Source organism: Pleurodeles waltl, chromosome 10 (assembly GCF_031143425.1).
Source record: "Pleurodeles waltl isolate 20211129_DDA chromosome 10, aPleWal1.hap1.20221129, whole genome shotgun sequence".
In the NCBI taxonomy this organism is placed as follows: domain Eukaryota; kingdom Metazoa; phylum Chordata; class Amphibia; order Caudata; family Salamandridae; genus Pleurodeles; species Pleurodeles waltl.
The window spans coordinates 506966731-506991817 of NC_090449.1; the positions used below are offsets into that span (position 1 = coordinate 506966731).

The 25087-nt window shown below is 43.9% G+C and overlaps 1 protein-coding gene across 2 annotated transcripts in view; it reads left to right on the plus strand.

The window, feature by feature from the left end:
* The window catches only part of LOC138261674 (cyclic nucleotide-binding domain-containing protein 2-like), a 365490-nt gene extending 341873 nt beyond the window's left edge, over positions 1–23617 (plus strand). For both annotated transcript variants that reach the window (XM_069210917.1, XM_069210916.1), the window contains exons 13-14: positions 19842–20070; positions 22387–23617. In XM_069210917.1, coding sequence (XP_069067018.1) covers positions 19842–20070; positions 22387–22524 — 367 coding nt within the window. In that variant the 3' untranslated portion in view covers positions 22525–23617. The remainder of the gene's footprint in view (positions 1–19841; positions 20071–22386) is intronic.
* Positions 23618–25087: the final 1470 nt, after the last annotated feature.

The following is a 25087-nucleotide window of genomic DNA, read 5'->3' on the forward strand; positions in this document are numbered from 1 at the left end:
CCTGTGTTGGGCGCACAGCAGCAATTTCTGTGCCAGTGCAGGCAGAGAGGACAGAAATGCACCATATCTTGTAGATATGGCACATTTTTGCCCTTTCCCAGTGGCACAGGGTGGCGTAGCAAGATACTTGTTGCGCGGCCCTGCGCCACGTGGCCTTATGAATATGGCCCTATGTCTGTTGTAATGCTGTGCTTACAGCAGCTGGCCATCATTGAACACAAAAGATGTCCTCAATTTGATAGAATCTATTAACAATACCGGTCTGACACAAGGTATTATCACCTTAGACGTAGAAGCTTTATATACAAATATCCCTCAAGAAGCCACGCTGCAGGTTGTGGAAACAGCACTTCTGAATGATTCCACTCCTCCTTCCACGCCTGTAGCTTTCCTTATGCAATGCGCTTCTTTAGTTCTCACAGAGAATTATTTTCAATTTGAGGACCAATTCTTCCATCAGATCAGGGGGACATTGATGGGCAGTATGTTTGCACTAAGTCTAGGTTGTTAATATATGTATGACTTTGAAAATAAATGTATTCTGTCACAAACCAATCCCTTTCAAGATACTATTAAATTATGGCGTCGCTACATAGACGATATCTTGGTCATCTGGCAAGGACCCCTAACAACAGCAGAACATTTTACAACGTGGATCAATACTCTTGACCCCTACTTGAGATTCACGGCTCATGTATCCTCTACCAATCTACCCTTTTTGGATTTGATGATCTCCATTGACAATGGCAAGTTGACAACCAGTACATACCATAAACCAACAGATCAGAACAGCCTCCTACTAAACGAGAGTCATCACCCTAGAGCTTTAAGAGACAACTTACTTGTGAGACAGTTTTTGCGACTAAGACCGAACTGTAGTTCCCCACTAGAATTTGAACATCAAGCTGACACTCTCCAAGATAAACTTCACGAACGACATTATCCAACTAAGATTGCAAACCTAGCCCAGAAGAGAGCTAAACATAATCAAAGAGAGTGGTTACTGGCCACTAAAGTAAATGCCCCACAAACACGAATAACATGTGTCTCTACCTTTACCCCTCTGTCGAACAACATTATAAAACTAATTAACAAACGCTGGTTGATATTGAGTAGTGGCGGAGTTGACCTCCCAAAACCACTATTCGCCTTTAAACGTACCACCAACATAAAAGATATGGTAGTTCATACCCGCCCACGTGTTGTCCATCACACTCTTACCCAGAAAACATTGTGTGACCTACCTCCAGTTGAAGGACACCACCCATGTGGGAACTGCAATGTCTGTGCATTAACGAGACGCATCACATCACTTGACCTAGAGCCTATCGGGAGGTGGTTTCTAAAAAAGCACACTAATTGTAACTCTAAGCACTGTATCTACATGATTACCTGCCCTTGCGAACTACGTTACATTGGGATGACTAAACGACCGGTCAAGATCCGCATCAATGAACATAGGAGCAATATTAGATGCCGAAGGGTCACTACAAAACTCAGTGCACATTTCATAGAGACTTCACACACTCCGGAAAACCTTTGGTGGGTGGTTCTAGAAGCCCCACATGTGCGACCTAATGACCCAGACTTTCTTTTTAGAACAGAACAAAGCTGGGTCTTCAAACGAGGGACCTCTGCACGAGGCTTGAATGATGAGATTCCATGGACTATGTTGTCCTCCTAATTGATTTTTTACTCCGAAGAATTTTCTGATTGGGATTTTTTACTCCTCCCATCTAAGACGCTTGCTAGGTCTTACGTCATTTCTAGTAATTTTTATTCATTGTATTTCATGCCTCAAGACAGTCTAGTTATAGCTGTTTATTTTCTGCCTTTTAGATTTTTGACTAGATACTTTTTATCGATATCCGTATTGTTACAAAGTAATCACCAGATTTATTGGTATTTCACTTTCTATTGCACTTCAATAAGACTGATTCTCAACATTAACTTTAGCAGAGAACTCCCACGATAATAAGTGCATGCGCCCCTTTAAGCGAAGTCCTTCTTCTATGAAGATAATTTTCGGGACGCACGCAAACCGGAGTCTTCTTCCAGGTCCCTACACATTTAGTCAAGCTCCGACAAGCGCCCGGTTGTTCCAAGCAGGGACGCCGCCAGGAGGGTAGGTTAATCGGCCTACAGCAATGGCGGGACTCGTAAGTTGCCTCCTCCCTTTACTGCTGTTGATGATTTTAGTGTACATGTATACGCCGCGGTCCAGTTCTTCACTGGACCGCTGCTCGCGTAGCGTGTAACTTTGTAGCTCACACGCTCGATATTTGATGTGGGCTAAACCCTTGATTGATTGCGCTCGGCGTTTGTGAACTATGGCATTTCCTTGAACAACAGGGACCGTTTACAACAAAATACAGATACTGCCCCAGTTGTTGTCCCATATATGACGAACGGGGATAAACATCTATATTATTTTTTGGCCACCGGTTTGTTATTATTTTATCTCTGCTACAGATCAGAAGTTGATTTTCATTTCTATAACAACTGTATGCGTTATGTTAATAACCATTGGATGTGTACTGTTAAGGTATACTGTTGATGACATTCTTCCTCCCATGATTATGATACTTAGAGATTGTCTGTTCCGCTTCCTGACGGGTTACCTTGGAGCTCTATCCTGAGACTGGGGATGGTAAGCGCAATTATCTCATTTATGTATGTGATTCTACACGATTACTTAACTCACAAGGGTAATTTTTGGTTATTATTTTCATATGTGCTTGTCTTTTCCTAGGGCGACCATTTTTGACGTAGCAGGTAGACTTAACGTAAGTGACTGCTCTTTATCTTTGGCCTCCCTATCAGGGTTGGCATTAAAATTATTGTTTGGAGAAGAAGTTATTTTTGTATTGGTCCTGATGAAGCGTTAATGGATCCGGCTGGACCACTAGACGCGAAACATGTAGACCCACGTAGTGAGGCCCCAGAATTGGTTCGGTCCTCTCGTGTTCTTAAAGAGAGTAAGTGAGCATCACCACTCACCCTAATATTCTTTCCTGTGATTTTAACCTTGGTCCTCCTCTTTTGTTTGTTGATTAAACTTATGATACACGTTCCAAGATGAGTAACCAATTTTAGTCCCTTTTTCTCTCCCTATTGCTCAGTTATTTAGATCTAGGTAGTTCACCTATACATGACCTGGTTTCCTTTGCTACATTCAGAGCAATACGGTTAAGAGCCCCCTTCGGGGAGCCCATCAGGCATTGCAGCACCGGCCTGACGAGGAGCTTTCCCGATAATGATGCTAGTCACCCAATGTGATGAATGAGGGTTCTCGCTCCTGTAGGATTAGGCTTTATTCTTCTCTCTTTGGAACAGTGCACCTATACATTTGATGAGTATCATTATTGGGAGACCGTGCACTGGACCATTATTCTCCAGGTCCCTCCCCTTCTCGATTTTGCAGCATTGGACAACAAGCCTTTCACGACATTTGGTGTCTGCGTCTTAGACAGCATCTATAGTTTAACAATTTAGACCTTGCACCCAAATGAAGAGTTACATATGCGCGGCATCAATATGTAAATAGAAAGCCTCATCGATCAAAGATATTTGTTGCTGTGCAACGGCTCATGTCTCTGTAACTGAGTGCGTGGGTGTGGCCAGGACTGGACATCACCAGGAAAATCATCAGTTGAGCAGTCCAAAGAGTGTTGGTTAAAGTTTCAGGGCTAGCTAGCTTCCTAAAAAGCAGACCGGGCTGCAGTTTAGGAGGCTGGATTAGGAAACTGAGCTCTGCTGTTACCACCATACCCTGAGACGACAAGATTGCCTCAGTGAGTCTGCATCCACTCAGAACAAATTTATAATGTTCTGGAGCGAGCCTGAACCACATCCACACTTTGTGCTGATTGTCTAACAACATCATTCACCCTTTGCGTTCCTGTCCTGACAATGATCTTTTATTACATTAGGGCACGAAACGCCGAACAGTTAATGTACTGTTGAATTAAAGATTTTTTTAAAATACCTTGTAGATAATGTGTTAAAATTAGTGCAGGGCCCTGAATATATTTTCAGTTGTGAATATAATTGCCAAATGCGCTTCAATGTTTAATACATGTTTTAGAGCACTTTGTGCACTGTAACACTACACATTGGTTACAGCACCTGATCATGAAAAATGAATTGGTAAATATAATAGAATCATCAGAATTCTGTCTCAGCTTCATCTCTTGCTTCCTAAATGTGATTAACCTCTTGAGGTTTATGAATATCTAAATAATCTATAAATGAACTCCGTATGAACCACTATTAAAGCCGTTTTTACATTGATTGCTTCAGGAATACAGGGTATTATCTGAAATGTTCATTTTCAGGTTAATTATAGTCACCTCATGTTTGCTAGAAGAGCTTAACTTCACTTTTGCTGGACATATTCCCTAGTTTTGAATTTGCACCCTCCCACCACTGAAACTGAAAGCTAAGCCCGGCGTGAAGTCTTTATTCCTGCATCCTGCGACAGTAGGTCCCCCCCCGGAGCCCCTGGTTTGTGCGGAAACAGCTGAAAAAATTGACGAAGAGGGGCGTGAACAGAAGAGGCATCTTCCCAAGAACATTCACTAAGAGGATAGCCTTTCAAATGAATAAGATACGGAAGATCGTTCCGGAATATACGAGAGTCACATATTTCCTGTACTTCATATTCAGGTTCATTATCCACCAACAAAGGGGGAGGGCATGTGTAATGTCAGGAAAAAGGATCAGGTGTATAGGGTTTCAACTGAGAGACATGAAAGACTGGATGGATTTTCCAGGTTCGAGGTAAACGGAGACAGAAAGTTACAGGATTCATTTTCTGAAGAATACAAAAGGGTCTGTAGTAACGAGGCTTAAACTTATTTTGGGAAAGACGAGGGGGCAAAAATTTTGAAGACAGCCAGACTTTTTCTTGGACGTGATAAGCTGGAGCCTCACTGCGTTTCTTATCAGCCAGCCTTTTCATGTATCATTTAGTGACTAATAGATTAGATCGAATCAGTCTTTGAATTCTTTGTAGTCTTTTGGAAAGAGAGGTGATAGCGGGAAGTGTAGAGGAGGTCTTAGGAGTAGTAGGAAAAGAAGTGGGATGGAATCCATATGAACAGAAAAAAGGAGTAACCTTGGAGGCACTATGGACGGTATTATTGTAAGAAAACCCTGCAATGGGAAGATAAGTGCTCCAGTTAATCTGATGGAGTTACAGAAACAACAAAGATATTGCTCAAGTCCCTGGTTGAGACGTTCGATCTGCCCATTTGGGGATGAAATCCAGATGATAACGCTACATTGCCTCTAAGCATGAATGCCGCAAAACAGAGAAAGCTTGGCGCCGGGAACCCTCAACTACCAACTTCTCCACCCTCAAAATCACCATACGCAAACATCACCAACTCATACGCACCACCAAAAGGGCATACTACAAGGAACGCATAGACAGTAACTCACACAACAGCAAGGAACTCTTTACCATCATCAAAGAGCTCTCCAAACCCAAAGCCAGCAACATCAAACCCCACTCACACACAAAACCTCTGCGACTCCCTCTCCAACCACTTCCACCTCAAAATCTTAGACATACACAACAGCTTCACACCACCAGCACTCACCACCCCCACCACTGACACGACCAACAACAACTCACCCCCCAACCTACTACACACCTGGGCCCTTACCAACGACGAAGAAACCGAAAAAACAATGAATTCCATCCACTCAGGCTCCCCCTCGGGCCCCGGCCCCCACCGCATTTTCAACAAGGCCAGCACAACCATTGCTCCCAAGATTCGCCCCGTAATCAACAGCTCTTTTGACGACGCCACCTTCTCAGACTCCTGGAAACACGCAGAAGTAACCGCACTCCTGAAAAAGCCCAAAGCAGATCCTGATGACCTCACGAAGTACCGCCCAATTTCTCTTTTCTCCTTTCCTGCCAAGGTCGCTGAGAAGTTAGTGAACACCCGCCTGTCTCACTTCCTGAAGGAAACAACGCACTCGATGCCTCCCAGTCTGCATTCTGCAAGAACCACAGCACTGAGACCGCCCACATCGCCTGTACTGACGACATCAGAACCAGAGTCGACAAGGGCGAGACCGTCGCACTCATCCTCCTGGACCTCTCTGCAGCCTTCGACACTTTCTGCCACCAAACACTCCGCACACGCCTTTACGATGCAGGAATTCGACACAAGGCCCTGGACTGGCTCGCCTCCTTCCTTGCCGAAAGGACCCAGAAAGCCCACCTCCCTCCTTTCCACTCCCCAGCCACCAAGATCATCTGCAGAGTTCCCCAAGGGTCCTCCCTCAGCCCCACCCTTTTCAACATTTACATGGCTCCGCTCGCCAACATCCTCCGGCCACATGGAATCACCATCATATCCTACGCAGACGACACCCAGCTCGTCATCTTCCTCACCAGAAACCCTACCACCGCCAAAACCAACCTCCACTCCGGACTCTTCGACACCGCCAAATGGATGACAGCAAGCCACCTCAAACTAAACTCCAACAAAACCGAAATCATTATCTTCGGCCCCAACAAAACAATATGGGACGACTCCTGGTGGCCCAGCGCCCTAGGATCACCCCCAACACCCGCCACCCACGCACGCAACCTCGGCATCATCTTAGATTCTTCTCTCTCCATGACTCAATAAATCAACGCCATCACCTCCTCCTGTTTCAACACCCTCCGCTTGCTGCGAAAAACCTTCAAACGGATACCCATAGAGCCCAGAAAGACTGTCACCCATGCACTCATCAGCAGCAGACTAGACTACGGAAATGCCCTCCATGCTGGCACCACAATCAAGCTTAAGCGAAAACTCCAGAGGATCCAGAACGCAGCCGCCCGCCTCATCCTGGACCTCCCACGCCATGAACACATCTTCTCCCACATCAGATCCCTTCACTGGCTTCCTATCGACAAAAGGATCATCTTCAAAGTCCTCATCCACGCACACAAATCCCTCCACAACACTGGACCAGCCTACCTCAACGAAAGAGTGAACTTCCACACTCCCACTCGCCACCTCTGCTCCGCCGACCTTGCACTCGCCACAGTCCCCTACATCCAACTCACCACTACCGTAGGCAGATCCTTCTCCTACCTCGCCTCCAAAACCTGGAACTCCCTCCCCACCAACCTCCGCAAGACTCAGGACCTCTTGTCTTTCAGAAAACATCTTAAGACATGGCTTTTTTAACAGTAATCGGCAGCCACCCCCCCACTTTTCTTTTCTCCCCCCCAGCGCCTTGAGACCCTTACAGATGAGTAGCGTGCTCTATAAACTTTTTGATTGATTGATTGATTGATGTTCAAGATCTTACAAAAGTGTTTCCAGAACTGTGATATGCATCCCCTGTCTGACACAATGCTTTGGGGGAGACCATGGAGATGAAAAATGTGTTGAATAAAGATCTGACTCAATTCTTGTGAGGTGGGTAATTTCTTCAAAGCAGTGAAATGAGCCATCTTAGTAAAGGAATCTACTGTCACGATTATAACTCGGTTTCCTGCTGATGGAGGTGATGAGCACATAAAGTGAGTTGATATTGTGTGCCAAGGAGTTGGTGGAACTGGTAATGGTTGAAGTAGTCCTGCGGGCCTAGTACAGGGTACTTTCACTTGGGCACAAATAGGACAAGATTTCACATATCTTTTGGCGTCTTGTTTCAACATAGGCCAACAAAAGGAGCGGAGAAGTAATTCCTGCGTGGCTTTAATACCCCGATGACCAGCTACTGGGGAATCATGACACATCTGAAGTGCCTTTTCTTGCACTTTTTTAGAAGGGAGAAATAAGGTGTCCTTGCAATAGTAGTATCCTTTATGTTTGCGTATCTTGGGATGCAGATCCTTTAGTTCTTGTTCTGAAAGGGTTGAGTATTCAGATTGTACTTCATCTAGGAATGACTGGACTACACCAATTATCTTGTCTGGTTCAAGTAGATATTGTGACAGGGTATTAGAACTGTCAGGATAATGGCGAGATAGGGCATCGGCCAAAATGTTTTGAGATCCTGGGATATAGGTAACATAGAAATCATACTGACTAAAGAAAAAGGCCCAACAAGCCTGTCGACTGTTTCAACACTGAATATTGCGTAAGCATTGCAGATTACGATGGTCCGTTCTTACTTCAAAAGGTTCCTTAGAACCCATGAGGAATTGTCTCCACTCTTGGCAGTCAGTATTTAGAGCCAACAGTTCCCTTTCCAGTACTGAATAATTTTGTTCAGAATCAGAGAGCGCATAGGATAGATAAAAGATTGGATGTTCTAAACCATCGTTGTCTCGTTGTTGTAGTAATACTGCCCAATGGCTCTTTCGGAAGCGTCCGTAACAACAATAAATTGTTTATTGGTGTCCGGATGTCTCAGTATGGGTGCTTGAGTGAAGGCCTGTTTTAGGTTTTGAAAAGCAGTCTCAGCCATGTCTGTCCAGATGAACCCGTTTCGCAGATTCTCCTTTTTGAGAGTTTGTGTAATTTGACTGGTTTGTTTTCAAAAGTCCAGGATAAATTGACGGTAGAAGTTGGCCAGCCCTAAGAAACATTGAGTTTCCTTGATTGATGGAGGGGATGGCCAATCTAGAATAGCTTGAACCTTTTCCGGATCCATAGAGATACCAATTGGACTGATATGATAACCTAAATACTTCACCTCAGTCTTATCAAATTTGCATTTCTCCGGTTACAGTAAAGTTGATGTTGCCTGAGTCTATTTAAGACTTGCTTAACATGTGTGGGATGAAGTTCAGGGCTTCTGGAATATATGAGGATATTGTCTAAATAAATGACTACAGTGTGGTTTAACAAGTCGGAGAATATGGAATCCATAAATCTTTGAAACACTGAGGGGGCGTTTGTTAAGCCAAAAGGCATTATCTTATATTCATAATGTCCAAAAGGAGTCCGAAAGGTAGTCTTCCACTCATCTCCCTCCTTAATGCGCAAGAGATGATAGGCTTCTCGAAGATCTAATTTTGTGAACCTTTGTGCTCCTCTGACAGCCTCCAAAATGTCTTTGATGAGGGGTAGTGTATATCGATCTTTTATGGTGATTTTATTTAATCCACGGAAGTCTATACAGGGACGAAGATCTTTTGTCTTTCTAGGTACGAAGAAGAGGGGAGCCCCCGCCGGAGAAGAAGATGGTGTAATATGACCCCTCTGTAGATTTTCTTGAAGATAATCCTTGAGAATCTTTCTTTCTGGTTCAGTGAGAAAATACATTCTCCCAAAAGGAACAATTGCTCCAGATTCCAGGGGAATGGTACAATCATAGTCTCTGTGTGGAGGTAGTACGGGCTTTGATGGTTTTTGAAATACGTCTAGAAATTCCAAATATTGGTTTGGTACCTCCTGGACTGAATTTATGGAAAGTCCTACATTTGGTTCTGTGGTTGTTATCTTTCTGGTAGACCAATAGTTGTCCAAGGCATAACAATGATCATGACAGAACTGAGAAGACAAATAAATGGTTCTAATTTCCCAGTTAATATACGGATTGTGTTTTATGAACCATGGGATTCCTAGGATTATAGAATGATTGGGGGAGGAAATTAAATCAAGAGACATGTTCCTGATGTTTCCGAAAGTGTAGATCTAAAATCGAAGTGGTATTAATAACAGGACTGGAGGATAATAAGGATCCATCTTGAGTATGCACTTGTTCTGGAACATCTTTAGGCAGTATTGGAATTTGTAGTGTTTTAGCCCAGTTCATAGCCATATAAATACCATTAGCTCCACAATCTAATAATGCCAGGGTTCTTTCTTCACGACCATCAGGTAATTGCAGGATAACAGGCAACATAAATAGAATAGTGGCATTTTCCTTGGAAGAACTGATGGAAGGTATTGCAGAAGATCCCTTCTCACAGAGGACGGGTAGTAGCGTTTCCTGAGGTCTTCATAGGACGAACTGGACAAGTACGGAGCAGATGACCAGCTGCACTACAATAAAGGAACTATCCTCTTCTCCGTCTGTCTTCACGTTTGCTAGTTGAGAGTGGACCACGAGCAGTATCTACCTGCATAGGTTCTCCTTCTGTCTCTCTAGATATAGGTCGAGGTTCTTTAGGATGATGTACAAATACACGTGAGGTGCTTGACTGGGAAGGTCCACGATTCTTTCTTTTCTCTAGATGACATTCATGGAGACGGTATTCTATAGAGAGAGCTAAATCCATCAGACCTCAAAGATCTTCTACTCTGGTAGAGTGTACTAATTCGCCTTTAATTTCTTCCCGCAACCCTCAGCAAAAAAGAGTTACAAGAGTACGCTTTACCCATGGTGTCTCGGCAGCCAGTTGTCTGAAGCGTGTGATGTATTGGAGAACATCTTGAGTGCCTTGTTGAATATCACAGGGCGCTTCTTCAGCTGATGCTTCCAATCCTGGGCATTCAAACATTTGTTTGAATCTGCTCACAAAGGCTGAGTAATCAGACAACACCGGGTCGTTGGATGCTACTATCGGAGTCACCCAGGCCAAGGCATGGCCTGACAATGCACTGATGAGATAACCCACTTTCGTTTTATCTTGTGAAAATTGTGTGGGTCTAAAGGCAAAGTAGACAGAGCATTCAGAAATTCCCGCAGCTTATTTGGGTCTCCTGAAAACCGAGGAGTAGTAGTAGAGACAGTAGGAACATCAGTACTTCGGGATCCCAAGGCTTGTCGTAGAGCCACCTTTTCATTTCTTAATTGTTGCAGTTCCTGGGCCTGTTGCTGAATAGTTACGAGTAGGGATTAGTTAGGGTCTGCAGCCACCGTTGCAGTATCTTCCATTCTGCTTGACGAAGTCTGGTTCGTTTGGCGCTGCAATCTGTCCCGACCTACTTGTTGTCTGTGTCTGTGGCCCACTGGAAATGTGGTGAGGTTCTTGTTCTTATAGGTTCTGCCTTGGCCCAAATAGGGGTGACCCTTTCTGGTAGCCATGGTGCTGCTGACGGAGGGAACGCCAAAGGCAGTCCGTGCCCTCCAGAAGGAGTCCCCGAGAGAAATAAAACCAAAAGGGGAAAAACCTCAAATAGGAACTCCTGAAACAAAAAACAAAAGGTAAAAATAAATCTGAACAAAAAGGCAAAAATGACAAAGAAAAAAGCTGGAACAGGCTCAGAAAAATCAAATATCTGACGCAGAAGAGCAGGAGCGGAGATCACCACCCAAAGGAAGTGTTGCAGCGCAAAGAGGACAGGAATCACACACCTAATATACCCAAAGAACAGGAAGTGACCGGCAGGAAGTAAAAGATACCATATTGGATTGGGAACATAACATAGAACTCCATAGGAAAGGGACCATATAAAGTAAAGCTCCAAGGCATGCAGGGAAAAGGAAAGCATGCTGGGAAAGAGAAGGGAATCATGGGTATGAAAGAAAGGCTTAAGGTCAGGAAGAAACGAGGAAGACAGAAAAGAAAGAAAAAGAAACAGAAGGTAAGTGAGGGGAAAAAGGGAGAGTAGGGAGAGGCAGGAACTAGCTGGGACGCGTCGCGCCAATTCTGTAGCGAGGCCCCATGCCCAATTTGGGGCCTTGACAAAGATAATAAAGTGCAGGGGCATGGCGAGTTCTACTGCCGCGCGCCGCGTCCCGAGCCGAATGTTCGGCTTGCGCGAAAGGAATGCCAGCTAGGCTGTCTGCTCACGCTTTGCCACACAGATAGATAGCAGGACCAAGAAAGGAATTGGCAGATGTCCAGAGGGGAAGTGTTAATGGAAATGGGCCAAACCAGAAGGTTGGTTTAGCCAGGTCTTGCTCCACTGGAGGAAAATCATCCGTCTTGGAATGTTAAAGTGCAGTGCTTTATGGGACAAGAAAATGACACACTTTGGGGGGCGCTTTCATGCTTTTGAGTATCACCCTGCACCTCATTGAACAAAGCTGCCTCTCGGCCTGTACCCCAAGGTGATTGAATAAAAGTTGGCTGATGTGCATTGCAACTTAGATCTGCTGCCTAAAACCACAAGAAGAAGAAGGACTGACTGTCCTGCTGGAATCCTGGTCTGCATCCCAGAGGACTGCACACTGAATTACTGCTCCTGTTGCACACTGGAACAACAGCCCAAAGGACTTTGCCTTGCTTCAAAAAAAACTCAGGAGTGGACTCCCTGAAAGCAACAGGTTAACAGAGCTTGCTTGCACCACCTTTCCCAAAAGTCCCCAGCCTGGAGTGCATTCAGTGGACTTTTAAGGATTTGTCTAGGTGCATTGTGGGAACTGAAGTCCTATATTTCCAAGAATCATCTCAGTGCTTCTAGACCCTTTGGATTTGTGTTTTGGGCACTTTGAGCCCGCAAGAGGGACTTCAGGAAGAAGTTCCAGAAGTTTAGAGCAACTTTTGGAAAAACCTTGATAAGTGGACCGACTTGCCATTGTGAGTCAAGCCAACTACCTTCAACTGCGACCCGGACAGGATTTCAGGTCCGTCCCACTGAAATCTCTGGAGCTCCAGACTTCCATGATTTGACCAGGCCCCACGGAAAATCATTTCAAGGATGTTGCATCAAAATCAGCTTGCTGAGGAGGACCACACGACGTCAAGAGAGAAAAGCTCCAGAAAACATTTAAAGTGCGAAGGTAAAATTTTGACCGAGGCCTCACATCATATTTATCCAAGCAGGGCTCCATTGCAGTCGGCATCAAACTTTGACTTTGTTCCGGTCAATCGCGACCATATGTCGCCGGTTGGCGCTATTGATTTTTAAGCACTAGAAAGCACACCTTTAAAAATTCAGAATTCCGGCTTTATTGGATTTTTGTCATTTGATGTCATTTTAAAGATAAAAATATTTACTATTTTTATAAATTGGTGTAGTTGTAGTGTGTTGTGTCTTGCTTATTTACTGTATTGATGTATTTAAATGCATTATATACCGGTCACCTAAGTTAAGTCTGCCTGCTGATTGCCGAGGTACCAGGAGTTGAGCCAGGGGCTGAAGTTTTGAGACCTTGACTGAGCCTAACACTGTCTGGAGGAATTACTGCTAGTGATAGGTGCGTACTTACCTCTACTGATAACCAGCCTCTAACATTTAGTTTTACAATTGTCTAGTAGCGATAACATACTAATCAGTTTAAAATGAAATAAACTTCTTCCATTTCGTTAGCCCTGTTCAGTTTTCATGGAAGTAATCTCTTGACACCATTACATCTCTCTTTCATCAAAGTTCATGAGAGAAACTTAACCTTAAGTGCTGCTGACGTTGAATGCTCATTTGGGGTGAGTGCTTTTAAACCCACTACAGTGAGAAGTGCCTCATTCTTCACAGCTGGTGCATTGAGGTGCAGTCACCACGTTCATCCAGTCCAGGCGTGAGAATCCTTATACTCTAAAGGTGTTACTGACTGCCCATAATAGTGACGCAAAGTATAGCTTCAACTGATTCAACTTCTCCTGTGCCCTGATATGGTACATATCCTGCTCTTGTCTGATCTCCCTAATTTGTCCTCTTGCTTATTTCATCAATAGCCTGCTTCCCAGTAGCCTCCCTATTTTTTTTCCTCTCCTTCAGAATACCTTTGCTTGAGCATGACCACAGAGTGCTCCTTTGTGTCCAGAGCCAGTGTTTAAAGTTGCCCTCTGACAGCCACTAACACCAAGCTTTCTAGGACTGAGTGATCTCATGCCTGGGTCAGGCTCATGCCTTCTTCAGTTCATTCAGAAGCTTGCCTATCAAAGAGGGTCTATCTTTCCTCAGCCTAGAATCCTTAGCAACATTGAGGGCTTCCACACTAGCCCTTGGATGATTTGCTCTCACATTCTAAGTTAGGTATTCTATTGCACTGTTGTGCTACATTGTTAGGTCGAAACCTACCAGGCAACACAGCTGTCTGGTTTGCTAAAGACATCGTGGGGACATTCAGAAAGTTGACCTTGGAATGCATTCTACCTATTGCTTGCCATTGGCTTTGTGGTTAGTAGCTCACAACGGGTTGCAGGCTTTATTTGTTTTAGGCTGTCCAGCTTGAGTTTGCGCCTTCCCTTGTCCAAACCTTATTTACACTATCCTTCTGAGTGCTCCCTTTCTGTAAACACGCCTGTAAATCTTATTCTTATCTCAATACATTTGCTATACGTTCAGAGATCAAGGTCAAATGTCAGGCGCTGTCTTTCGAGGGTCCCTGTTTACTTTTCTTTCTCCGACTTCAAAGTGAGAGGATTTATGTGACAATCTTGCTGGATACTGGGGGTAGGAAAGAGGATTTCTTTTAGCACACAACAACATTTAAATGAAATGTCTAAGTATTTCGCAATGTAACAGAATTAGAAATAAGACAAAAGCACATTTTTTGTTATTTGTGAAGTGTGTTGGAAACAAATACTTTAATATAATCAAAACAAATCATTACAGTAGGTGATGCACCTTCCACACATTTTCATCTGTGCACTGTATAGTTTTATTAATAGAACTGTATGTCTGTGGAAATGTAATGATCATTTGAATTGAAAATGTGTTGCCTGTAATGGCAGTCTGCTACTACACCATGAATACTCCCCTCTGCGCCACTCCACTCAACTCTACACCACTGCACTCTATGCCACTTCACGTTATGCCTATCTATTGTGCCCTGTCTGTGCCAATGCACTCTTCACCACTGAACTCTTCGTCCCTGCACTCTTCACCACTCCAGTCTAGGCCACACCAGTCTACTCTGCACAACTGTACTCTACGCCTCTCTGCAACACTGCACTCTATGCTATTAGACTCTATGCCAATACACTCTATAACACTCAACTCTATGCCCCTGCACTGTACCCCCATCCACTTTACACCACTTTACTCTATGCCATTGCACTCTGTGCCACTCCACGCAATTGCACTCTACCCTGCACATATCCACTCTATGCTGCTACTCAGAAACAGACTACTCTTAGCCATTGCAACCTGCACCATTGCACTCTACACAACTGCACTCTGCTTTGCATCACTGTTAATTCTGTCTACATACTCTACTCCACACTAAACCATGGCATTCTGACACTCCTCTGCAACACTGCACTGTCTGCTGATGCACTCTATGGAACTATACTCTACACTTCACCACTCTAAGCTACTCTAATCTACACCACTGCACTCTATGCCACTCGACTCTACTCTGCGCCACTGCCTTCTGCATCACTCAACTCTATGCTACTCCACTCTGCGCCACTCTACTCTATGCCACTCCACTCTGCAACACTGCACTCTACTATGCACCACTCTAATCTAAGCCACTGCATTCTACAACGCTGCTTTGTATGCCACTGAATTCAATGCCATGGCACTCAGTGCCACTGCAGTCTATGCCACTATACTCTGCAACACTATACCCAGCGCACTCTACACCAGTCCACTCTACTCTATGCCACTCCAGTGCCTGCCACTCTACGTGACTCCACACTATGCCACTTCAGTACACGTCACTCTGCCACCCCACTATACAACACTCTATGCCACTGTATGACACTCCACGCCACCCTCCTCTACGCCACTAACCCTAAGCGATAGTGAACAGCAGCCACACTAGTGTGCAACATGGCTAAAACACATTGGCAAAGCCAATAGCTCTTGCATAGGCGAGACCTATTGGCTTTGGCAGTGGTTGTCTTCACGTTCTCACCCGAAAACCTCTAAAAGGGAATTATTAACTTTCAAGCCTCTTTGTCCTGTCTTTTCCCAGATTTCTTTGGTCTGATGCTAAAGTTAACAGGGCCATTGTCCAACAATGTCCAAATCGCCCAGCAGTGGTGGATTAAGTAGAATGTAATCCAGCCTTACAGTGTTTGTGCCCTGCTGAGTGATGTGAAAAATCTGTACGAGGGGAATTACAATGGCGCCACCATTCTATTAATCAGTCAATCAATCAAGGATTTGTAAAAAGCAGCAATTCACCTATGGAAGGTCTCACGGCACTGGAGCTGCTAACTGCTTAGTGGTGATCTGCTCATTCGAATAGCCAGGTCTTGAGTCCTTTCCTGAACTGGCAGAGTACTGAGGTGGTCCTGAGGTGCAGGGGCAGGTTGTTCCAAGCTTTAGCTGGTAGGAGTGAAAAGGAGCGTCCTCTGCTGTTGCTTCGGTGGATCTGGAGGGTGTCTGCGAGGGAAAGGGTGGCGGATCATAAATGTCTGGTCAGTTGGCAGAAGGTAATGCATTTGCGGATGTACGCTGGTTCTTTGTTGTGCAGGGCTTTGTATGCATGGGTCAGCATCTTGAACTGGTATGTCTTCTGGATCTGAAGCCAGTGTAGGTTCTTGAGGTGGGGTGTGATGTGGGTCCATCTGGGGAGGTCGAGGATGTCTTGCCGCTGAGTTTTGTATTGTCTATAGTCTCTTTAGGATGCGTGCAGTGATCCCTATGTAAAGTGTGTTCCAGTAGTCCAGCCTGCTGGTTAGGAGGGCCTGCGTGACAGTCCTTATGGTGTTGACTGGGAGCCATCTGAAGATCTTGCAGAGCATGCATTGGATGTGGAAGCACACAACTAAGACCGGGTTTACCTGTTTCTTCCTAAATAGCCTGCTGTCCAGGATGATGCTGAGGTTGCAGGCATGGTCTGTCAGGATGGTGGGTTGACTGTGTTCAGCAGGCCACTATGTGTCGTTCCATGGCGAGGTGTTGTTCCCGAAGATGAGGCATTCCGTTTTTTGAGCTTGAGGCAGTTGTCCTTCATTCAGTCGGTGACGTTCAGCATACATTTGTGGAAATTGGTCCTGGCAATAGATGTGCTTTCTGACAGGGAGAGGATCAGCTGGATGTCGTCGGCGTAGGAGATGATGTTGAGTCTGTGCGATCTGATGTTTTGGCCAAGGGGGTCACAATGGGGTTGTGGGATGATCCTTAGAGGATGCCGCAGATGATCTTCTTGGGTTTTGAGGTGAACAGTCGGAGACAAATTCTCTGTGCTCTTCCGGTGAGTATGTGGTGATCCATTTGAGGGCGTCTCCCGGGATACTGATGTGGTGGAGTCTGTTGCTGGCTCCTGCAGCTGTTGAGCAAGCCGCCATTAATGAGTACCATGTCCATAGCCCTCCAGGGCCTCTTGAACCACTACCCTTCTTCCACACTAGTTGGCCCAGCCAGGGAAACCTCACTGCATCTCCAGGTGAGAGCCGGCTCCTTTTCTTCTGCGGCTCAGGTGGCAGCAGTGAAGAGCCTCCAAAGTGGATGCCTGCTTGTGCCCTGGGGGCAAAGGGGAGTGCGTGCTTCTTCCGCACTCCCCACAAACCCTACCAATGGTCATCTTCACACTCCTTCTTCTACCCAGCCCTCCTGGATGCACTCAAGGGTGCAGGGAAGAACCAGGGCACACCGCCAGGGACAGCGGTCCACTCACCACGCGCTCCCTGCAGGCTAGTACTAGAGCTCCAACAAAAGATCATAGCGCTCACCTCACGGTAGAAAATGGAAAACAGGGTGGAAGGGGAGCACACCACCCAGTCCCTGGAGATCAACTGGTGTGCACAAGAGCAGAGAGACAGGCAGCAGGCCCACAAACCCAGCAAAGTGGCAGTCTTACTGACAGCCAAGCAGGTCAGCACAGCAAAGTCCCTGTGGTGGTTTCCTTTAGCAGCACAGTAGTAATGTGGTGCAGCATGTAGAGCTAGCGGCATCTGGCTACAATTCCCACGCAGTGTCTAAAAACATGGGGTAGAACCCTGTACTCATTTTGTCTTTGATCCCAGGGGTCAATTCAAAGGACCTTTAGAAGTGCACATCACCCCCTTACAACCTCAGCCCTGACTCCAGATATCAGTAGGGGGCAAAGAAACCCTTTGTGTGTGGGCAAGACACAGCCTATGCAGATGTAGGTGCTTCCGCCTCCCTGTCTCCCAGCCCAGGAAGACTATTCAGTATGTAGATGTAATCCTATTACACCTCCACCTTCCTGTGTGATGGCCGTCTGGAAAGTAAGCACAAAGCCCACATGTCACCCTACCCCAGACGTGGATTGGAGTCATCCTGCAAGGCACAAGCATCATAAGCACAGTGAATTACCATTTCCACAATGGTGAATAATAATCCACTTACACCTCCAACAAGCAGGATTTCTCACTATCATTCCAACCATAACAAACATGCTCACGCTCCTCATAGATCAGAAATTAGCACTAAGATATATATATATATATATATATATATATAAAGGAATTCCCAATGCAAACTTCTGATAGAGGCAGCCCTCAGAGCAGTGAGAAACCAAATAGGCTGTTTGTCACTACAAGGACATACCACACAGTGAAGGCACATGTCCTACCTTTTATGTACCCAGCACCCTGCCCATAGGGCTACCTAAGGCCTACCGTAGGGTGACATATGTAGTAAAAGGGGAGTTCCAGGCCTGGAAAGTACTTTTAGATACCAAGTCAATGAGACAGTAAACTGTGCCTGCATGCCTTGCAGTGGCAGGCCTGAGACAGGTTTGAAAGGCTACGTCTGTGGGTGGCACAAGCTGCGCTGCAGGCCCACTAGTAGCATTTAATTTACGGGCCCTGGGTATAAGGGATACCACTGTACAAGGGACCTACAGGTAAATTAAATGTGCCAATCAAGTGTAAGCAAATCAAACCAAGTTTAGAGGAGAGAGCACATACACTTTAGTACTGATCAGAAGTGACAAAGTACCCAGAGTCCTAAAGCCAACAAAAAGAGAGTCAGAAAAACAGGAGTAAACAGATCACTTGATGAAAATGTTGCATACACTAATCCACATAAGCCGAGCAAGACTTAGTGTAGGTAGAAGAATGTAATAAGGACCTTTTCCACAAGTATTGTTCTCTTCTTGTGAATGTCCACAGCTTGTTAACAGACTACCAAGCAAGCAGGAAAGAAAGGTTAATGAACAGAGGAGGCAAGCAACTAACTGAAAGCATGGGTGCAGGGAGTAATGCATACAGGATGTCAGCCTGTTTAATTAGAGAATGACTTGTATCAGAAGTATAGAGATTTCTGACAACCAGGTGTTCTTAAAGACAGTTTGGTGACTTCTAAAGCGTTAACTATATGCTGTTTCAATTTGTGCCGCAACCGTGAAATAAATTTTGGGATTTTTTGGCCTGCTTCTTTACTTTACATAGGCCCATATGTATTATTATTACAAATTGCGATTCACTAATTGCGATTCTCTGCAAATCGCAATTAGATCATCGCTATCGAAATGTTTGAAACTCCAAGAGTTTCATTTAGCATTTCCTAATGGGTCACAAGTCGACCCATTGGGAAACGCAAACATTGCAGGGATGGTGGCCTGCTGGGCTTAGCAGACTACCATGTCTGTGATTGCTTTTAAATAAAGCAATCTGTTTTATTTTTAAAATAATGCAGACTGTATTCCTTGAAGGAATGCACTTAAAAAAGAAAAATGAAAAAAAAAGTATTTTCATTTAGTAAGAGTAGGCAGTGGTTAGTGTTTGCTACCATTCACAAAGGGTAAGGGATCCCTTGGGGACATATGTGAATGTTTTGCAACCGCATTTTGGTTACAAAACAATCATACACACCACTGCGATTCGGCATTAGCAAGGGACGCCCTGAATATGCCCCTTCGTAATACCGGATCGGAATGTATGCGCAATTCCAAATAATGTGTTAGCAAATGCTGGGACACCAGAACAGGAAAGGCGGACGAACGAGGTGGCCAGAGAGGACGGTGGCTGCCTGCGAGTAAATTACTCTGTATGCCAAAAGTGGTAACAAGTGGGTAGAAACAAATCCCTAGTAGGAAGGTATTTCCTCGAAACATCTGGGCATTAATATCAACAAGTATTAAAAGAGATTTAATAAGCTTGTTCAAGGAGACAGAGCAAGAGATTTAATTGCTTCCCACCACACAAAAATTATTTTCTCTTTGGCCTTTCCTAGTGATGATGAGCTCTCCAGGGTCTTCCTTGAGCAGAACCGCTGGAAGATTTTCAAAGGGGATCTTTTGAGTCACCTGAGGCAGTCACCCCCATCCCTGGCAGTAGCCCACCATACTGACGTCACCAAGCAGAAAAAGCGACACGGAAGCTTGGTTGCAAGCGGTGTGTGGGATGTCGACAACAGAGGCATCTTACGATTGACATCTGCTGACAAAGACAGTAGGAGAAAGGTGAGTGTTTTTTGAAGTGCCAAAAAAACAGACCTCTGTTGAGTCTACTAGTCAAGTGGTTGAAGTTATACAATTAGACCAGCTGGAAGGTTATTTGCGATAAGATTGAAACCATGTAACGTTTTTCTTTGAACATGAATAGCTTAGATTCCAATAAGACTTTCTTGTCTTTTGGTTTGATCATTACTCCAAAACTACTTGATCATGGCAATCATAAGAATATTCAACTCAATAAAAGTATAGGCAGTGCTTTGGGGGATGGAATGGCAGTCGGACCCTAAAACAGGTGTGGCTTGAGCAGCCTTTCCACAAGATATGGCCTATATAATTAACGCAAGTGAAATCGCGCCCTGTGTTTACCATATTCATAAATGGGGGTCTCACTAGACAAATCAAAATCAGCAGGATACTTTAACAGTTTATACAGCACCTTTGTCCAGGGTAAGAAGCAATAGAAAAATGACAAGGTAAAGTTTAAAAGTAAGTGCCAACACACTGGTTGTTCAGTTGGAATGAACTAATGTTGTAGGTCCTGAACAAAAATGGTAAACAACTGTAGTTACCTGTGCTTGAACCGCAAAGAGCACTTCTGCTTTGCAGCACTGGCATATGACAAGCCGGAAGCTAGGTTTTTTTTTCTTTAGGAGGCAATTGACAGAAATACAGGGGCCCTATAAGGGCCTGCATCAGTGTCCTTTTGTTTTCTTTTCCAGGGTCCAGCCACTAAGCACGGAGGGCCTTATTTATGGCCGAGTGGTGCAGTGCATTGCAGCAAGTCACCTTGCTTTGAGGGCAGGAATCTGCCATATTTAAGGCATATGGTGCATTCCTGTCCTTTCCCCCGTGCTGGCGCACAATGGGCTGTCTAGTGCCAACGCAGGCACCCTTTCACCATGGTGCAAGGGTGCCTGTGTTGCATGCAGGATTGTTTTTGTGCAGGAAGGGGCACCTTTCTGCACCAAAAAAATTATTGGAGGCATATTCATCTATCTATGTGTGCTGCAAAGTGCAGCACGCATAGAAAGAGAAAAAAAGAGAAGAAATAAAAATATTTCTCCTTCTTCTTTCCTGGGGAAGCATATCTTTTTGGACCATTTCCAGGTTTACCAGGTTTGGTAAATCTTGGAATGTGTCAAATACCGTGGGAGTTGCATGGGAACACCACGCATCGCCCCAAGGAACACTTCCCTTGCACAGAGTAATGCAACACAGCATTACTCCAGATTTTTGAAGCCATTCAAAGCCTTGCAGAGTGGCTTTGCATGGCCTAAAAAATCTTACATAGAGGTTTGTGTCACGCATGTATTACTTTGTGTGGTGCAAGCATGATACAAAGCTCTCATAAATATGCCCCTGAGTTTTGTGAGGGGTGGCCCCTCCACATGAGTGGAGGAGCATCACCCCACCAACAAAATGCCCCCAATAACAGAAAAAAAAAATGGTAATGAACATATTAACTTTTTATTTTGCAACGCCCGGTCCTGAACCGAGTGTCAGGACGGGGCGTGGCAATTGCTGCCGAGTGGCAACAGGGAGCTGTGCACATGATTGGAGGAGCATCACCTCACCAACAAAATGCCCCCGATAACAGAAAAATAAAATGGTAATGAACATATTAACTTTTTATTTTGCAACACCCGGTCCTGAACCGAGTGTCAGGGCATGGCAATTGCTGCAGAGTGGCAACAGGGAGCTGTGCACATGTTTAAAGTGCGCATGATTCTTTGGCCGGCCGTCTTGCGACGGCCAGCCACACATGCACACTTTAAACATCTCTAACCCAGCTGTCATAAGACAGCTAGGTTAGAGAAGGCACAGGCCTCCAGTGCTCTGGTGAGTGCTGAGAGAGCCTACACCCACTAATCCTGATGCTGGTTTCATGCTGGTTACCAGCATGAAACCAGTGTCAGGATTGGCTTGTGCAGTTTCCTGGTTCCCATGACGTTGCGCATCGGAGCTGAGAGAGACGACGCGAGGAGAGAAGATCTTCACCAGGTAGGTGCCTTTTTTTTTTAACTTTTTTTTTATTGTATGTCATCCCTTCCACCCACCCCTTTTGTAAATATGAGCTGACCGCCACTGAATTTAGTGTTTCATCCTTTGTCATTTTAGAAGCTCCTTTGTCCTTAAGCAACACATACAGCTGAGAATTAGGATTTGTTTTAATAAGCGTGAAAGGGTTACCAATATTTGCGTGCCTCGGAATAAGCAATTTCTGGGAGGGAAGAACATAAATTAAATTCCCACGTTGTATTGCATGCCGTTTCGTTTAAAATCGCTCTGTTCAAAATTAAGATGTTCTATTTTGTCTTTCAGATTTGGACAACTCCCCACATTCACAGAGATTATGTTATGAAAAAGGAAGAGGACACATTGCCATTGCTTCAGGTCCCCACTAGACTGATCCATGGGATAGACATTCCAAAACTGTGCGGGAAAAGACTGATGTGTTGACGACATTATATCAGTGGTTTGGCCTGTGGTGTTATAAATCATTTACGGTTCTTCCCGATACCCATCAGTACCAGGAGCTTTCTTGCCACTAGTTCAATAAAGAAATAACTTAATAAATATAGTGGATCAAGTAAAATTTTAGTTTGATCCAGAACTGATTATCCAACTCTTGACAAAGGACAGTAGGAAAGCTATGATGGCAGATAACCTGTTCCTGGAGAAAAGTGACTTCAAAAATACGACCCAGCACTCAACTCCAGTGTGAACACACACACAACCGCATGATACTTAATCAAATGGACAAGTGTACATTGTGGGCGGAGCGTTTGCACTTTCACTTTCCATTCTATCATTACTCTGTACAAATGACTTTAAAGCTCTTTAACTTACAAGTTACCTGCAGAGCTTTGAAGGGTGTCTGTGGTGGTAATGAACGTACATTTTGAGTCATGTGTGTGTGTGTGTATATATATATATATATATATGTATATATATATATATGTGTGTGTGTGTGTGTGTGTATATATATAGTGACAATCAAAACATAATAATGGAAAAAAAGAGGCTGAAGGTATAGAAAAACTGAATGTATTCACATGTATTAAGGTGAGCATTATGTTTACATAAGTCCTTAGATATATAGATATATTATCAGTTTCTCTATGTATGTAAATTACGTTTATCAGTATTATTAATCTCTGTTGGCATTACACATAGTTCCGTATTTTATTATTTAACTATAGTTTGGATGTTTAATAATAACAGAAAAGCTTAAGTGGGTTTTTATTATGTTTTGTCACTAGAATTTTTTAAGGTGACTACGTGTCACAAAGTGCACTTGGGTGGTGGTAGGAAAATTAACTATAAATAGAGACTCATGGGAAGGTTTTCTTTGTAAACTGTGATCAAGACCGAGAGGTTGAAACGCGTTGGTGGTGTCCTTTTACACTTCTTTGGATAGAAGCAATAAAACTCTCCTGAGTGCAACGAATCAATTGTTTGACAATTGTTGGTGATGGATAATTATATATATATACATATATATATATATATATATATATATATATATATATATACACAGAGAGAGAGTCGAAAGTTTATATCGGGTAACTGTAATATGGTCCAATATTACCATCTGGGGTTTCTGGTGACATCTTAAACAATGAGGCCAAAGGCTGAGTGGTTCGCAAACGTCACTAGAAACTAGAGATGGCAATAAAGGACCATATTATACATAGTACGTGTTAGGTATTTTAATATTACATGTTGATTTTTGGGCAATAATCTTCAAAAAGCTAACAATGGGAACTGATTGGAATGAGAATATTTAGGCTTTGTTTTCCTTTCAAGATAAAATATTATAACACAATGGACAATGGTGAGGGTATGCAGTTTTAGGCGATTTTGTGACGGTAGTGTTTTGCTGCATAATTATGGGTATATTGGATTTTCCACACATTGCACAAAATTTGCAGATTACACTAAAATGTTGCATGTGTCTGAAATGGATAAAAATAATACTGACAGAATTGCACAAATTGCATTTATTGACGTATCATTTAAATAACCTTGCAAGATAACTTGATCCTTCATGCCATATGATCCTAGTAGTTCTAACAAATTTAAAGCTCTGCGTATGGGTTTTGGCAGTGATAACATCCATATTTGACAGACAACTAAGAAATATTTAGAATATTTCATAGTTCCCTGTGAAGTATGGATTTTTATACAATTGAATTTTGTGCAATAAAAGCAACAAAATGTGTAACATATATATATTTATGTGACACTCCAGTGCTCTATAATGCAAGCTGCCTAGGATACATCACCTTATTTTTTGCTCGTTTCCTGTTGCTTTCTTTCACACTGAGCACTTCATTTCACAATCTGCACTGCATAAAATATGGTGTTAGGTTGACTGAAGTCCTTGAATCAGACCTTGATTTCTTTGTGGCCTGATCTGCAGATGCGTTTGGGGAACAGTGCCAATGTTTGTCCTGATCTTAGAGGTAATGTCACATACAGTTGTGGTATAACCCACACACAACAATAAATAAGGTAGTGCATAGTGTCAGTTTCATTGACATTCCCACATCAGGATAATTCCCAAAATGTGACTAACAGGACAACAGCAAAAATATTCTTTTGTTAATAAAATGAAGACCACCCTGGATTGAAGTAAAAAAAATAATGCTTGACTTTCCAGAAATCATGTAGTCAGTCAGCCTTTTATTATGTACCCCTTACTACAACCGTCACCATCTTCATATACCGCTCACAAACACTCTGTGGGTGTGATGGCTCCATCTGCAAATTGTATTACCTGCACTAGACCTGTCAGCCTTAGGGTGGTCCTCCCCCAAACCTTTTGCCTTCCTCCTCATATTTTGTGCCGATCTCATTTTTGTTGCACTTAGGGCTCTGTGCACTTTACCTCTGCTAACCAGTGCTAAAGTGCTTGTATTCTCTCCTCTAAACATTGTAACAGTGGCTTATCCCCAAATGACTTATTTAATTTACTTATAAGTCCCTAGTAGTGTGGTACTGCATGTACCTAGGGCCT